At 44.0% G+C, this 18,407-nt stretch overlaps 1 protein-coding gene across 2 annotated transcripts in view; it reads right to left on the bottom strand.

Annotated features, from left to right (window-relative positions):
- Positions 1-15,877, bottom strand: part of EFCAB2 (EF-hand calcium binding domain 2) — a 32,245-nt gene extending 16,368 nt beyond the window's left edge. Inside the window, exons 1-2 of one of the 2 annotated variants that reach the window (XR_008732885.1) lie at positions 15,140-15,877; positions 4,279-4,417 (exon numbers count right to left, since the gene is read on the bottom strand). Coding sequence is in view for 1 of the 2 variants with exons in the window: in XM_055714527.1 (XP_055570502.1) it covers positions 15,140-15,167 (28 nt within the window). In the remaining variant the exon portion in view is untranslated. The remainder of the gene's footprint in view (positions 1-4,278; positions 4,418-15,139) is intronic. The other variant, XM_055714527.1, reaches the window with a different exon arrangement.
- Positions 15,878-18,407: the final 2,530 nt, after the last annotated feature.

The raw sequence follows: 18,407 nt of genomic DNA, 5'->3' as shown, positions 1-18,407 counted from the left end.
CTGTGGGTGTGGACACCTCATTAACTACTCCACCATCTCTTCATGGTACTGTTATGGTTACAGGCAGGTGTGAGGAAAGCCCTGGGGTCCCTGGTGAAAGGAACCCTTTCTCAGACTGGGCTGCCTGGCTGAACTAGCCACTCCGAAAGGACAAGGAACACAACTGGGTAACCCCAACTCAGTGACAGACAGTTTTAGAGTCATTTACATATTGCTGTTCTGGTTTTATTTGAAAGTGTTGTTATCAACAGCTCTTTTGTAGATCTTCCCATCCACTAACTGGGCTTATCAGCAGGGAGTACAGCATCGTACCAGTGTCTACATACTCCAGCACCGTTTCCTCTCTTTCCCACTAGCCATTATTTCAACCAGAAAAGTAGGCAGCAACCTTGGTCCTGTCGGTTGAAAAACTGGGAATGGTATGCGAAGAAACAGGAACATTTTTAAGAGGGCAACGGACATGAGAGGGGACATGACTGTGCAGGCAGCCAGTGGAGGAAATGCGAGTCCCTCAGCCTCCTGCAGTTTCCACTCAAGTTCAGTGAATCTTCTCTTTCTGCTCACAGATCCAAACCATGGTATTTAACCACCCCTCCCACACTGCTCCAGCATTCTTCCATAAGGCCCCTATGACCATCCTTTGCAAATCCTAGCTCTTCCCATCATCTCCAAAATCACAAGTAACAGTCTCTGTATTGTCATACAATGCCAGTCAAAAAGGAGAGGGGAGAAGGCGGTTGAGCTATGGGGAATATCTAAGCCAGCCAGGGGTGGAAAAGGTACAAAAAAAAAAAGTGTCAAGTCCCTGCTCAGAAACTGAGCCTACTGTGTGGTCAAAAAAAAAAAGGTATGGCCAACAAGCAGAAACAGCTAAACAAATCTTACTCCTTACAGCTCTAATATGGAGTTAAAATCCTAGAAATGTGTCAAGATGCAGGAACAGTTCCCTAGTAAGAAGGGAGACTGGTGCTATTCCTGAAGAATACCATGGTCCCTTTAAGGGCAATTCTCAATTTATTATCTAGGTGTACAGGGCAAAAGGATGAAACAGGTGAACTTAAAATAAATTTGTCTTTGATGTTTGCAGCCACTGTTTCATCTGACCTCTTCCAAAATCCTTCACAAAACCACTAATGGAAATAAGGGCATAAGAATTGGAAAAAAAACCAAATCTGACTGTAGTTCTAGTAAGAACTGTACAATGCATATTTGCTTAAATACAAAGCAAAAAACCAATATGAGACTTCACAATTGCAACTCAGAGGAGGTCATCAATTAGTTCTTAGGAGATCTAATCAGGCTTTTATGCAAGCATTAACTGAAGCATCACCTAGGTCAAGATATTAAAAAGCAGTCATGATACTCAGCATCACCAGCACAGGTGAAATCTCAAACAGTCTCAAATAAGCTCATCAGTTTTATCAAGACATTGTGTTTCCTGAACAAAAAGGGAAAGCCAGCGTGGTGTCATAAGATGAATTCTTGGTGACGATATCAGCATAAGGCATCCCCATGCTACTGCTTCTCTTTCCTAATTCCAGAGCAAAGCATACAACTCCCTGAATTATTCTGTCACAAATATTTGCGTTGCCTTCATGTTAAGTGTGGGGAGCTTGATAGACCTAAAAGTAACTCACAAATCTTGCCCCACCTCAAAGAAGAAAACCTTATGGCATTTAACTCGTTCTATTTTAAGGAAATTACTGAGGGAAAGGAACATAGGGAGGAAACAAACTTGAGGCCATTTGAATCTGACTTATTGGCCAGACCTTTCTCCACTGTAGAAGAAAAGGCATACCTTAGATTTTTTCTAGTGACCCTCTTAATTCCAGAGGAACCTTAATGTACAATCAGCCTAATATGCTGAAACAATAATTGTATGCTGTGCACTAAAAACATTGAGGCAAGAGAAATATTTTTCTTCTCTACTCTGTACCTCCTATAGCATGTATGATATTAATATATTAGCTACCAGAAAAGAAAGGAATATGATTAAGCTGTAAGCTTGCAGAATATGCAGTGTTGTTTCTTTGTGTCTTGTGATTCATAACAAAATAATTTGGTATGTGCTTATTGAAGAGTCTTCATTCTGCAAGGACTAATCAAACCAACTTTGAAGAAAAACAAGAGGTTTATAAGGCAGCTTGATTCCTCCAAAGAAGGGATAAGCCCATTCCTGAACTGTAATCTGAAGAGAACAGGTTGACACAAAGTATCGATGTCACCAATGGGAAATGTGTCACCTGAGTTTAGCCATTCAGATTGAATTAAGAGGTAAAAGATGCCGCTTTATGAAAGTTGGTATATGCGAGTTCCCAAGAAATGACCAGGCTGAGGTCTTCACTGACAGTGGCACCTACTCCAATTTGGGAATCCAGGCTATGGGCTGCAGACTCAGGAAAGGGATGCTGCTTTCTCTCCTGGATAAGAAGCATTCCATGTGATCACAGATGATACCTGGGCAATTTGAATTTTAGTTTTGTGTAGAAAGAATAAATAAGCTTAACTGGTTTCTGCAGAGTCACTTTCAAGCATTCTGAAAGAAGTAAAAATGATTTCTCAAGAACAGCAAAATCTTTTATTTCGTGTTTTTCAGAATTGTTGAGAACTAGCCATATCACTGCTCCCTATCGTTTATGTTCATCCCAGCATACACCATGTGGTATCTAGATATGCAAGCAAACCCCATCATCAGTGTGAATCAACAAAAACAAAACCCTACACTCATCATTATGTTTGTGAGCAACCTTGGACTAAGAGCATAACCTCACCTTATTGTTATACCTCTTTTCCTAATGGTAGTACATGTGAGAGCTGAAAAATTACTTGGTTGTTGCCATCACAGTAACTGCCTTATGGAAAACTAATGGAGAATAAAAATAAAGGGACTATATTTAAAAATAGATACACAGAATGGAGCTCTCAGAGTGGAACGACCAGAACAATCTTTGCACAACCCCATGGCACATGATACAAATAACCATGAGAACAAAACCACCAGCAGCAAATAAGAGTTTTAGAAAAATCAGGTAATTAATTTGATATCTGATAATAAAATACAGGCTGTCAGTTTGATGAAGGCTGTGGCAAAGTTAACTTCAAAAGCTGCTTCAAATTCTGACACAAAAATATTAAACACAATTTTTCCTTTTTGTCTTCTTTACATAAGACAACTGTAACATGGGTAAAATATATAACAAAGTGCTGTAAAACATTAAGCACTATCTTGACTCCAGCTTTGGCTGTGGAACAGATTATTTTCTAGAATTATGTTAGTAATAAAAAAAAAAAAAAAGTTCACATCCACAGAACCACAATGGGAATATTTTGGTTATTTCAGTTAGAAGTTGGCAAATCCATTAAAGACTTAAAAAATGACATAACTGTGCATTTCAACCTCAGTGTCAAAAAATGTGACAATATACCAACATGTGAAATATATCCAGTCTGTGATAGTCAGTTGCAGCAACTAATGGAGCTACAAGTTGCCAGTAACTACCTGACGAAACAAGATATCCTGACTATTATCCTAGGTTTTGATTGTTCAGTAGATGGTATTATAAATGCCATGACATTCTAATCTACCATAGATTCAGATGTTTTAATATATATGGGAACCAAACCTAACAAAACTAATGAGGCAATTAACAAACTAATTCAACTGCTGAGAAACAAAAGTATAGAAACTATTGCTGCCTTGATATGCAGTCAAGCTTCTCGTTGCTCATAAAATTCTTATCTAACTGACACTGTAACACAGAACAAAACAGGCCATGGAGGATGCCATGTCAAGCTGGAAAAGAAGCCATAGCCAATGCCTTTCATCACCTAGTATATCCAAAGGTGTTTAAATCCATAGTTCACACTGCCTCCAAAACACAGTTCTTATTAAAGTGTCACTGATTTGAAAGAGAATATCCACCATTCACAAAGTTCTTGTCCAAGTTATCTCCCCCAGAAGTGCTGGGGTCATGGTCAATCTTGTCTACTGCCCTCCCTTTTGGATCAAATATGGTTCACCACCAATGAAAAAAATATTTCTTTCCCTTGTGGTACAAATCCTTGCAGGTCATCAAAGCTATTTTGCTGTCAGTTCTGGTTGCTTTTGCAAGATGCCATTATTTTGCCTGGTCTGTGCTGGGCAAACAGCCCCCGCACCAGTCCACAGAGACCACTCTGTATCCTCAGTACTTGATAACTCACTCCTATCTGCCCCAAGTCATAATGATATAACAACTTGAACAGCTGCTGTAGTAAACCTGACTCCCACATCCTTACCAGGATCCTTTTTGCTTGCCCTGCCCAGAGGTGCGCTGTACTTCTTAAAGCCGGGGGATGCAGATGGCAAAGTATGTCAGCATGAAGCCCCAGTGGAACTGCAACCACTGCCTGGGCTTGCTGTAGAGAATGCATTTGCCTGTGGGAATGGAGAAGGGCAAATTACAAGGGATACCCTTGCTACCTCTCCAAATTCCTGAAGAGATGCTTGCTGTAACACAGAATTGTCCGTATGTTAGAGGGGACCAATAAACCACTATTTTCTGCATCACTTCCTCTACTACGACCCTGACAGTCCCGCTGCGCTCAGGTTTCTGTAACAGAGGCATTAATTTTCCTGGCTCCACCCAGTACTTTCTGGAGGTCCCCAGAACAGAGAATTGCAATTTGTTTGTTGAAGAAATACAAGGTGTAAAGACTTCCTACACACAAAATGCAAAGCAAACGTAGTCAAAACTTACTGAAACTATTTACAAACAAGCAGAACTTGCAAGTGAAGAGAAGAAGGGCGGGGAATGTTAAATGTTAGGAGTGGCTGAGTGGGACCGGGTCACGGCTGGAATCCTGCTATGTCATACAGTGTTCCTTACAGTCTGTAAAACTCCCCTAAGTGCTCTTCAGGGCTGCACATGGGGTGGGTTTGCTCGTGAGGAAGGCATATGGAAGATGGACTGCAAGTCTGGTGCCACTGAAAAAGGAAGCAGCAGCACATGCTGAGGATGTGGTAAGGGCTACGACCCTGCCCTTCCTATTGCCTGGCTGAGCTCCTTACACAGAAATGCACACAGGCAGAGGTGGCTCACACTGCCAGTCAGCTCTGCTTTCTTCACCCTGGAGTAGAGTTCCCTCCGGGATAGCACCCATTTGCTCTACTGAACCTCCTTTCCCAGCTTTATGCTTTTGTCATCATCATCTTTACATTTCTTCATGTGCTGCGTGTGATTAATCTCTCCCCGGCCCTACAGGCAAGAAAATCCTTCCTTCCTGCTGCTCAAAGAGTTCCTGAGCAGCTTGTTGGAGAGGGCAAGCACAGTCTAACAACCCTGGGACATACTGGGGAAGGATGCTACAGTCGTACGGTTTGCTAGGGAAAAATCCATTCCCTTGTAGGCAGTTAGTTTGAGTGATGCAACACAGGTACGTATCAATCCACGTCAGTGACAGCACTTCATGCCTCCCAGGAAAAGCTCAACAAAATATGCCCTGATGTTTCTACTGTACACAATCTGTGTAGATATGCTATATCTACATATATACCTATATATACTAAAGCACCACTCTTCATAAGCATCAGCAGAGAAGCCTGCAACCCTGGGAAATGACCAAGGAACACCCTAGATATACTCAAGAGTTCAATTTTCTCAAACCTGAAGCACTATCTGAGGGTTGATGAGTGATCCATTTTTCAGGTTTGGGGGCTTTTTGGTGGAATGGTATGGATGGAGGTCCTTCCTACTTTCTCTGCACAAAACAAGTTTGTGATTTGGTCTGCATCTGCCGAAAAGGAGAAATGGAGGTGCAGTGGCTGGCTGGTTGGTATGACCATACACCAGGGATATAGCATGACTGTGTTCCAGGTTAAAGAAATTAAGATGAGACAGACTCTGCAAGGATTCCTGAGCTGCTGCAAGCCCAGGCAGTGGCCCATAGCAGCACCTAGCTGAGATGGGCTAGTCCAAGCCTTGGAAATGGAATTGTGGAGGCTGGGGCCAGGACTTGGCTACAGCAGTAAATTTTCTTGCTGATGAAGCACTCTAGACCTAGCAGCATACCCAGAAAAAAAGACATCATAAAAGAAAACCACAAGTTGGCCTAATTCAGGGTAAAAATGCAAGACATTCTTACAAATTTTCTAGCGAGTAATTTCTAAGTCATGCTACAGCATCCCTCTTACATCTGCAAGGAAAAAGGTCCAGTGGAGGCCATCACCCACCGCCTCGCTGGCAGTAGTAGGCAGAAGCCCTTCCATCAGTGAATGGCAATGCAACTTGGATTCCCACACACAGAGCACCACAGGCAGGTGTTCTGCTCTCTGTTTTGACCAGCCAGGGTGATACTGTGCAGGAGGATTACTACCTGTAGCAGGCAGTGCACGAGCCAATACTTAGCACCTAGCCCTCCTCCAACTCCAAATTACTGTTGTTCTACCACTGCCCTAAGGACTGTGTGCAGTTCCAGCCAGCCACAGCCCCAGGCTCCTCCTGCCATCTCCCACTGTCCCCTTGGCTGCTGGGGGTACTGCAGTTAGCGCCCAGTGACAAGCGCCTTGCTGTTAGAGTTCATAGCTCTGCCCTCATAGCTACAGCTCACAGATTCTTATCACCCTGAGCACAAAGTCTCTCTGAGCTCTGAAACAGTCAATAGTGACAGCTAATGCCCTGACCCGACCTTCTTAAGTCCCTTAGCCCTTGTATCCTAACCCACTGTCACACACACACACACACATATTAAATAATGCAGGGTCGTCCTGTGAACAATAACACACAGCTTATTGCCTACATCCACCGGAGAATACATAGTACTTGGAAACAGCAGGCATGCACGGTATGCCCTGTGTATGCCCACACCTCAGACAAAAAGTAGGAATAATCTCTTAGAGCTTGAAAGAATCTGGAGTCATCACTACTTACAGCAGAAACGCTTGGCAGTCCTCCTGAGCATCTTTCAAAATGCAACAGTATCTACACTGACCATAGTGGTTTCTCTCTTCCCAGCTTTCACATAAGTCTGTTTGCCCACACTTTGTGCATTTGTTGTTGCAGAGTCCTTGCAGAAAAGCCAGTTTTGGTGATTTTCCCCTTAATATTTAGTCATGTGTTGAAACATGGTTTTTTTCCTCACACCCATTTTGCCTTTTTGCACTTCTTGGAGGGAAGGGCTGGATGAGACAGGCCCCAAGACTCTGTGATGGGACAGTTCCAGTGGCCTTACACAACAGAAAAATCTATTGAGAACTGGATCATAACAACACGCATTTTCATTCCATAAGCTGTCAAACATTTTATGCCAGGAGCAGCTGTAACATTTTTAGAGCAACAATCAGGACACAGCATGAAATGTTCAACTGTGGCTCTCAGGATTTGGCCCTGCTCATCTTCCCAAGCAGCTGGCCATAGTTCCATAGGTCTCCCAACTGTTGTAGATTATTACTTTGGAAGCAGCACGCAATAAGGGCTCTCAGGAAGAAACACGTAACCAAATTGGACCTAACAGGTCTCAATTACGACCTAGATTTCAGCCAGCCAGGCACATCATCATTTTGCAGCTACTCATGTGGTGGACTTCACGGAGCCTAGAGCTTCATAAGCCAAAGCAGCAAGCTCTGAGTAGTATCACCCACCCTAATCATTTACACGGCTCCAGCTCTGACAGCAAAGCTCTCCTCCTAGCTAGTGTCCACAGAGAAGCTGCCAAATACTTGCCCTTGTATGCAACCCACACTGAGAGCAACGAAACAACACGCTTTGTCACACTAACTTGCAGAACAATGAGGGAAAATCCTTTCCTTTTGATATAAAGATCTTCTCTTCTGAGCAGAGGATGTGGAGATATACCTCCAGTCATGCAAAGAAAGCAAGGAAGTCCCACTTATACACAGATCTGGATTGCCTCCTGTATGCCTGTGATTCACAGATAATATACAATTAATATCTTATATTTCTCTTGAGGAAAGTCATAATGTTATCCTTCCTACAGTGAAGTGAAAGTTATGCCAGCGCTTGACATTTGTTAGCCTGCAAAAAATAATCGTGACACTTTTTTTAAAGTCAATACCGGCTGCACGCAGTTTCCCTTTTCATAAGGCAGAGATAAGCTCAGCATAAATCTCCATTAGTGGTGTCTTGCACATCCCTGAAATCCCAACTCCGGCAGTTGTACCAGACAGCACTCCTGTTGCAGCTCAGAGCTGGCAAAAACAGTAATCTCCACTGTTGCAATTTGTTCTGTATCTTTCATCTCAGCCACACCTGGGATATAATGAAAGAGTTATGCCTAGCCCATACCTATATTCTCTTTCATCACCAACAGCAAACAGCCCTGTGAGGATATATAGCTTTCCTGGTGATGCTGAGAGTCTTGCTATACCTCCGGCTGCTGCTGAAAAGGAAGAGCCTACACAGGCTGCGACACCGGCAGAAGACAATCCATGCTGCTATGCTGTGTGGTCGCAGAGGGCATCTGTCTCCATTTTTCCTGGACTTTCCACAGTGCTGACCCCAGAAGCGCTTGGCAGAGCCACAAAGGACAACTCTGACACTCACAGCCTAAAACACAGGTGCACCACAGCAAGCTCCACCAAAATGCAGTAATTCACATGCTGCTGCGTGCCCCACAACAGCAGCTCGCTCTGCCAACGATGCAGGATGGCCCCAACAGGGCACTGTATAACTCATCACCAGCAGCGTGCAGGTACATCTAATTGCATGTGCGGCTGCACCAAATATCTCATAAATTGAATATGCCTGCTGAACTGCCTCTAGACACTGATTGCTCAAGTGGTCAGGAACCAGGGACCAGAATCAAGTGGGTATTAGTGCTCCAAGAATTAATTTATTGTAAACATAAGCCATTATAAAGTTTAATTGCAGCACCACAGCGCTAGAATACAGCAGTCTGTAAACTCTCTTCTTTTGAAAGAACCCTAATGTCTACAATATAATGGGAGAATGAGGGGGTTTAAGTATGACTTTTAATACATGCTGTTATTATATAACATATCACAAGCCTCTCAACTTGCTAGACAGGGTCTGAAATGGGTTTAAAAAAAATACGGACTGGTTGCAATTCTACCTGCACTACTCTGGCATGAGGGCTTTGACCAAAGGAAGAGGGACTGTTACAGTGCAACAAAATGGCAAGGGATTACAGGGGGTTGCGGCAGCTGCTTGTTGTTTAAGGAGCTGTCTTGAAAGTTATCACATTGCTAAATCACTTTCTTACCTATCGTGAACGAATGTAAACCTCCAATTTTCTTTTGTTTGCCTAAGAATAATATTCTGAATTTGAACAGCATTTCAGCTGACAAATTTAAGACATTCACGTTTATCATCAATGGGGAATAAGACTTACTTCTATAGCTGTTTGCGGCAGGCTAAGCTAAAGGAGAAAGCTAGCAAACAGGGAGAAAAAGGATACAATGGATAAATTTCAGGATTCACATCCAGTTTTCAACCTGACCATCAGCAGTAACAGTACCAGAACCTCCTGGGACCTTACACCAGTGACACAATAATCCTTACCATCCATAAAATGGAGCTTGGTAAGCTTTTGAAATTTATGGTTGGTCACAGCCCCAGGCTGGACTCAAGGAAATCCCTTCCAATTTTACATTCATGGGGATTACACGTACTACCCACACCTATATAACATGGAACAGTAAGGATGACACATTTCCAAAAGAGCTGGGAGTATATATTTTCTTAGAAGATGGACATTTACAATTTAAGATAATTTATAAAACTGTCTCCCGGGACCTGTCACGTAATCCAACCTCAAAAGTTGTGGCAGGCAGAGGTAGGTTTGGGACCTCCTGCCCCTTACTGTACCAAGAGCTTTTACCCCTGCACTGGGTACCTGCGAGGTCCACATGGGGAGCTCCCCGCTCCCCTGGCCACCTCCTGCAGCACCCTTAACCCCATCTCTTGACTGTCTCGTGCCCTTCTCGATCGCTGTGGCCACCTCTGCACAGGCCGGGCTGGGACATCGCTGCCACAGCTACTTCTCCCCTTAGGATACCTCACAAAATGCGTAGGAACTATTTTCAGCTTCTGCCCCTCACCTCAATCATACTCCCATGGCAGAAAAACAGCAGTGGCAGCCAGACCTCATAGCAGGATTTGGCCAGGGCAGCGCAGTGGTGTGACCAGCACCCCTGTCTGCACAGCCACCTCTCATCTGGGGGCTAAATGTTGAGCATCTTTGACAACAGGTTCATGTCAGACCTCTGCTACTGGAAGACCGTATTCTTTACAGAACCTTTAGCCCGCCACGTTTTATTGCTAATAGCAACAAAGCAATATCTGTTCACACAAAATAAAGGTACTCCTATATTGCAAAAAAATAAAAAACAAAAAAACCCAACCCCTCAGATCTCAGAATAATTAGTATGTAGACATGGAAATTCTTAATAACATGTTAACTATTGTTGGGAAGATAATTTGTGGGAGTTCTCAAGCTCCCTGTCAGCACCACGTATCTGCTGGTTGGCATTGTTTAAAAGACAAAAAGTTTAAAGCCTTTCTGCACACCAGCCAATTTTTTATTCAATAAGTCAGCTAGTAGAGCCAAACTGAAAAACTTCTGCCATTTTATGCACCATGGAAACAAGAAACCTGTCAATCTGCAATTACCTATTCCACATCCATCTGAGATCAACTTTTACTGCAAAAGTATAGCCAAGAGGATTGGATCTACAGCCTGCATTTGTCCATGGGAGATGGACATAATTTATTTTTTGTTTCACTCCCAAATGAGTACGAATATTAAAACATAACTCAGATTGATGTCAAGGTGCATGTTAAATTGCATTACAGTCTAATAAAAACTATAAATTTTTCTCCTCATGTAATTGCTCACAGCAATGTCAACAAGAGGATATAAAAATATTCATAGTGTTCATCTGTAAGTAAATTCCACTGTGATAAAGCTGCACACTGATTTCCTAAGTGATCTCATATATTCAGATTTTCTTCTAGAGCTGAAATATTGCTTACTTGAGCCCTATGAAAGCTACTTATTTTTAACTACCTGTACTAATTTTGTATTTTTTCCCATAAATGAAAAACTGCCACTTTTTAAATTAGAGGTAATTTGTCTGATGGACTACTTTAGCCTGAAGGATTATTGTGAGAGTTTAATCCAGAGCTTTAGTACCTTTCAAATACTGATGCTTATTTGTGAAATTCTCAAAAATACATTTTAAAGTCCTCATACAGCAAGACCCTTAAATGTACTCATATGCTTAAGCATCATGTGCATCATATTATCCCATTCAGCAGGATTCCCCAAAGCCATACACAGTTTAAGTGCTTTTCTGTGACAGGTTTGAAACTCTCATGTTAATTAAGTGTGCTCCAAGCAGAATTAATGGTTACGACTGCCTACAGCGCTCATGGCAGCTACTAGGCTCTCTAAGCCTAAGCTTGGACTCCCAACTTTATTAAAAGAGAATGCACACTGACACGACATTTTCAGTACCTCCAGTACAGAATCCAGGCAGAGCCAGGTGACACAGAGAAGGGAGGTTCAGATTCCACCTCCAGACACGGGAGGATTTGGCAGGACAGGTGAAGCAGGGGTAACTCTGCTTCTTTGCAAGAAGGTAGGAGTTGAATGGGATATGTAGCTAGCTCTTACCAAATGTAAATCCCTGATTTCACCAGCATGCCAGGCAGTTAAAGAGCATATATATATATATATATGTATGATTGAACACACTGTTAATGTATTTACATAAGGCACTAAAACTGGGGGGGAAACTCTTTCCCATCTCCACTAACAACCTCCACATGACTGTTTAGTAAGTGGGGAAAAGAATCTGTGAGTCCTGATTATGTATTATTGCAGCTGTAACTCAAACGACCCAGAACAGCTACTAATCAATATACCAGAGAAAACCATCATTGAAGAATGGTTAGTGTCCATCTTCATAGGTCTTTGCACCACAGTCAGGTACCTTTCTGGAGGACATTTTTACCCAGAACTAGTTATTCGGTGTTATATGGATATAAGTGGGTGAAACAGGAGCTCAGACTATTTAATATACTTTCTTTTGGATTACAATTCATGACTTATTAATTGCATTTTAAAGATGCACTGACTGGCACAAAGAATACAGTCTTAGAAAAACTCTAATACTGATCAATTACATAACATTACCATAACGATATAGGAACACTGAGCGTTCTCTCCTTTATGTACTTTCATCTGATGTCTTAAATCCCAGCTGGAGAAAAATATGCCTTGTCTTCTGTCTAGTTCTACTTCAGGCACTACCGGTCTGACATTTTGCTTTCAGGTTCTAGTAAAATCAGTATTGAGATCAGAGATATTAAAACTTAGAAAATCTGACATGTTATGTCAAATTAAAAAGAAAGTATCTGAGAGCAAATGGAAGAACAGACTGAATTAAGTAGCAGAAAAAGGGAAAGAAACCACACAATAGGAGGGAAGATACGAACAAATACACAGAAGAGAACGAATAAGCAGAGTCTAGCTTAATCAGACGGGTATAAAGAAAAAGCATTAAATAAAGTTGAAAGCACAAATGTAGGATACAAATTCATACATAAAACATGTAACTACAGATAGTATGGGCATGATCCCATTAACACTTCCGCACATACAAGCCTTTATTCACAAGATTTGCATAAGTTAGAGGGTAATACACATGTGAGTAACATGATGTACAAGAGGTTGCAGGATTTGGCCTTTCACCATTTTTCCTTGAGTACATCATGCACATCTGTAAATCATTTAAGTGGGCATTTAACTTTGAAGCAGACAAAACTTGAAAATAATAGGACCCAAGGGAAACCTTTACCATGAAAGCTGGTGGAACTGCAGCTCTACAAAGAACTGAAAGGAATACCCTAAAGACTAATTATTTGACAATACCACTAATTTATTGTTCTGTTTGAAGCATAATAAAGTTGCATTTTGCATAGATGTGGAATGCTCCTCAGAAGAAAGCATGATTTATGAGAATCGGGGAATCCTAATTAACCCTCTAACTGCTATCTGCAAGTCTAACAGCAACTCTGAAATGGGTGTAAGCGACTTAACTCTCATGGGATTGCTTCCGCAGTTTAATGAGATGCTGACTGTTAGGTTACCTCAACTGTGTTTATAATAATGAGACACCTTTACAGGGCAACAAGCAACTGGTCTGCCTAATAACATGCTATGATTCTCATGAGTGAGGTGCCTTGTCTGTGTGATACAGGTTATTGTCCTCATTTTACAGATAGGAAACCACAGCCCAGTATGTCACTTTCCATGATCCATTGGGAAGTCTGGTGAGGCCAGGAATGGTGTTTATGGGTCAAGGTTATTTAGGATTACAGCGAAACTTTTCTTTAGAGGATGACACCTGATACTCTATTGAGAACAGTGTTTTACAGGGTTAAAAACCATCAAGTGTAAAAAAAAAAATCTGTCTTCAGAAATACAGTAATTAAACTTCTTACAAAGTATTCTCACTTTGAAAGTACAAAAACAACATCAAAAGCCATTAATCAAACAATCAAAAACCCACAACTTCCCCTCTCTGAGAGTTTCTGCCTATGGATTGACAAAATGGTTCAAAATCTCAGTATCATACATACAGGTGCCCAAAATATATGGAGTCAGAACTTCCCAATATTACTATTATCCTGCCAGAACACCAGATTCCCTCTTCTCAGATGGTCTGGCAGGCTTCTAGGCTGTTATGCTATCATCTCTATCACAGCGCCAGCCCTGTGCCTCAGCTTCATTTGCAAAACTGGGAAGATGCAAAAAGTAGGCTTTCACAAAACTAAACAAAAATGAAAAACAATATAAAAGATATTATACTTTCAGAATAATCCTCACTGATGCTACATCAGTCTGACCTCTTAATTTCTGTAAAATATCTGTACTGTGAAGTCCATGCTAGAAATACTTCTACCAAAATCACTCATTCAGCACCATCCACAGCAACTATTTATACAGGACTTTTCTACAGACTATGTTAGTTTTTTCCTAAATAGTACAAAATAATCCATTATTTAGATTATTTCAAATACAACATCCAGAATTTGCAAACTACTACAACACACACCAGTTTACTTACAGAAAGGATGGATTTTAGGAGCCACAATATTGCGAGTTTTACAGAAAGGACATTTTCCTTGAAACCATACCCAAATATCCTTGCAGAAGGAATTACCTTTAGCCTGTAAAACACAATTTCTGGCAACACTCCCTGAAGTAGAACATGCTTGCCTCTAAAAATAAGGCACGGTGCTATCAGCAGCAGAGATTATTTTTTCCTGGCGGCGAGAGCTCGATGCATCCAGACAGGCCTCCAAGCGGCGATGACCAACTGTCCCCAGGATCCTGCTGCCCTGGAAGCCACCCTGTGCCGTGAGGAGGCCGCCATCCGCGCCCAGGCAGCCTGCCTGGCGGTAACACAGCCGTACGGCTGCCAGCACCCGTGGCCACCTCCCGCGGGTGGCACCGGCCACGGGTGACATGGCAGCGGGCAGGTGGCACGGGTGGCAGGGAGCGCAGGGGAGCAGCCCCTCGCCCTGAGGGAGGCCAGGCCTGAGGCGGGGACAGGGAGCCCGGGGTGCACCCCTGGCCCTGAGGGGAGGCCAGGCCTGAGGCGGGGGCAGGGAGCCGGGGGGGGCACCCCTGGCCCCTCAGGGAGGCCAGGCCTGAGGCGGGGGCAGGGAGCCCGGGGGAGCACCCCTGGCCCTGAGGGGAGGCCAGGCCTGAGGCGGGGACAGGGAGCCGGGGGAGCACCCCTCGCCCCTCAGGAAGGCCAGGCCTGAGGCGGGGACAGGGAGCCGGGGGAGCACCCCTCGCCCCTCAGGGAGGCCAGGCCTGAGGCGGGGGCGGCAGTGCGGCCACCCTGGAAGGGCTGGGGGGGCAGGGGGTGTATTTCTACGTGTGTGTAAATATACCTGTACATGCGCCCGTGTGTATACACACGCACAAGTACAGGCATATGTCTGTGTCTCCGTGCGTGTCCTTGTGCCACCCGGCACCAGCGCCCGGCAGCCGGGCCCCGCCAGCCGCAGCCTCTCCCGCCGCCCGGCCCCTCTCGGCTGGCGCCCGGCGCGGCCCTCCCGCACACCCCGCAGGGCGGCAGGCCCCGGCCCCGGCGCGGCCTTACCCTCGCCGTTCCCCGCCTGCTCCGCCATGCCAGCGGCCCTGCGCTGTCGCCATGGCGACGCGGGCCTGGCCGGGCCCTCTCCTCCCGCCGCCGCGGCTGCCCGGGAGCGCCGAGGTGCCCGCCGGGCCGGGCCGGGCCGGGCTGGAGCCGCTGCCGCCCTCCGCCGCCCTCCTCCGCCCCGGGGGGGCCTTCACCGGCCGCCTTCGCTGCCTGCTGGGGTACAGAGCGAATGAGAGGGGCCGGAGGCGCTGCGCGCCGGCCTCCTGCGCCGCACCGGGCCCGGAGCCACGGCCGCGGCCCCCAGGGCGCCGATCAGGCCCAGAGTCTGGATCGCGGTGCAGAGGCCCAGCCCCGGCCCAAGGCCCCACGCCTCCCCGCCACTGTGCTAGAGAGATGGAAAACATGACTGAATCCCACACCTGGGCTGCAAGGGGGCACCGCTGGGCATCACTGGGCACTCCCGGGTGTCACTGGGCACTTCTGGGTGTCACTGGGTACTACTGGGCACCGCTGGGCATCACTGGGCATCGCTGGGCATCACTAGGCACTAGTGGGCACCACTGGGTGTCACTGGGCGCTCCTGTGTGTCACTGGGCACCACTGGGCATCACTGGCACTGCTGGGCACTGCTGGATACCGCTGCCCTTGCAGCCCCACTCCCAGCTGAGGCCCTTCCACCTGCCACTGCATGGTATTTTCTCTTAAAAATAAGAGTTTCCCAGCAATTGCAGAGATTTCTGTGTATCTGAGCTTTAGAAAGTGAAAGAACATTTTATTCTAAATACGATCATGCCGAAACAGCTAAAATATTCTGTCTTTGCGATATTAAATAAAACTGTGGTTTAAATTTAGCTGTGTGTTTTAGCAGACACGTTTGCGATGCCTGGTTCTTCTGACTCTAAAACAACTGTGAAAGTAGAGAAAATATAAATATTAATATTCCAGCAAGATGCAACCATATATTCATAGAAAATAAATATTTATGAAATTCCTAGAACTAAAACCTCGTCCTCGCCACAGCAGGTGCTTGTTTGTCAGATGTTAAATTTTTGCAAAGCCCGTGTGGATGATGACTCCTCGCGTGCTCATCTCCACCTCTCAAGCAAACAGTTACAGTGTGCTCAGTATTCATGGAAGCCTGAAACTTCAAAAACCAAACTGAACCCAAATAGGGTTTCTTTGCTTTAAAAGAATCACTTTTTTTATAACATTTTAACATTTGCTGTTTGCCTTTCAGCCACTTATTGTGGGGTTTTATTGAATGAGGCTCAGTGTAAAGAGGGTGTAATAGATACCCAAGAGAACACACTATTACTTTGTTGGGAAAACAGCTGACTATGCTCTCTAACAAAGCTGATCCCTCTAAAAGGTTATCTACAGTCTTGAAGAGTTTATTAAGCTAACTAAATATTTCAGATTACGTGTTGGACGACAGAAGTCACATAGATTTGCTTCCTCTCAAATTGGTAACAGAAGTTTTGGTGAAAACAGCATGGCAGCCAAAGTTAGAGGATGCAGCAGCAGGAGCAGCACAAGGAAAGGCCCTTACCTTTTGGTCTTACAGGGGTCCCATTTCTTATTTCCTCAAACCCACCGCCCCCACCGCCCCCCCAGAAGACCTTTGTCTTTCCTGTTTATAGATCTATGGTGGTGGATCAGATCCACGTGTTTGAAACTGAAGAAAAGTGAGAAATACGTTGTTTTGGTAAGGACAGAGCTTTCTTACCTCTTCCCTACCCAAAATGTGGAATTTCATGTTCTTGAATATTGTGCCCAGCATTAGATTTCTTACATCATTTTCCAGAGCACCTGATTCATCATAGGACATTTACAGCTCTTCTACAAATGCTAATTCAAAGTGTTTACCACGTTTCCCTAATAAAAGCTTTTAAAAATCCTGTTGTAGACATTCAGGTTTTCACGCCAAATTCAAACCCAAAATATGAACAACATTCAGCTTTAAAATAGATACAAATATTGCCTATTGTGAAAATTTATTCAGATTCTTGCATTTTTACAGCAGCCTTTCAGTTGAAGCGAGTCACTGCAAACGTGACGCAGTAAGACAGTAGCTCCACTCAGGCCACTTTAACATTTTCCCAGCAATTTCACCCGGGGTGGCGTCTGGCTTTCCTCACCACCCTTTCCTATGTGACACATGCCTGTCTTTTTCCTTGAAGAGGGACAGTAACAAAAGCAGTGTGTAGAAGTCGATCAAGAAAGGGGAAATTCTGAAGTACGAAACGGCCATGCCACTTTGTGTATGCCACAATGTCTACATCCCCTTGTAGCAGCTGACTCCAGCCCTCACGAGCTGCTGCAATAGCTCCTTGGGGAGAGCATTGTTATGAGTATATAAAAGTATCGGTCAAAGCCTGGATGTTTGTACTTGTTAAGTTTGATACCTTTAGCCTAGCTGGAGGATCTTTCGTGATTTACTTCAGCAAACGCTATTTTGCACTGTCCTGGCTGTTCTGAGATTCCACTCAGGACAATTACTGTAAAGTGCTTCATTTGCATCTTCTGCTCCAGCCTGGAGTTTCCTTTTGCTTTCAACAGCTTGCAGCCAAGTGTCAGCACCTGTTTCCCCTGCTTTCCCTAATTCCTGACACACAGGGCTTTGGTGTCTTGCCTGTCTCCAGGAGCAGAACAAAATATGGAATGAGAAAGCACTTCAAAATGAGAACTCACTGCTTTAACATTTCCTGGCAACATATCCTGAAAAATCTATGCAGGAAAAAAATGTTAACAATTATAATGCAGATCAAATATTGGACCTGAACCACATGACTGTTTCCCTTCTAACTTAAAGCACAGACATCTCAAACCAAGGGTATGTATGAGTGGGCTGAAACAACTAATCACATTTTGGCACAGACAAGTACAAAAGGAAACCCAGAACTACTAATTCAACAGCTTGAAATATCAGCTGCTGCATGCAAGATCTTTAAAGCGCTCCTCTGAAGAGAACATACCCTTTTAAACTTGTAATTTTTCATTTTTAAAATGTCAGGAAATATCTCAGGGAAAATATGGAAGAAACCAGCATTGTTGATATAAAGCCTGAATCTACTGAAGACTCTAATAGACGTAAGGTACCCTTGCCTCTGCACCTAATTTCATCACATACGTTCCTCTCAGCTATCAGGGTCCTAGCACACATTTTGTATATTTTCCATGCATATGTTCAGAGATTTTGTTCAGCAATAAAAACCAGCTCTAAAATAGGAGAAGTGATGTAAAAGATGAAGCAGTTCAAGGAGGTATA

The sequence above is a fragment of the Falco cherrug genome, chromosome 6 (genome assembly GCF_023634085.1).
Source record: "Falco cherrug isolate bFalChe1 chromosome 6, bFalChe1.pri, whole genome shotgun sequence".
NCBI classification, from domain to species: Eukaryota; Metazoa; Chordata; class Aves; order Falconiformes; family Falconidae; genus Falco; species Falco cherrug.
The sequence above is the reverse complement of the archived record's forward strand: the minus strand, read 5'-3'. Positions and strand labels throughout refer to the sequence as shown.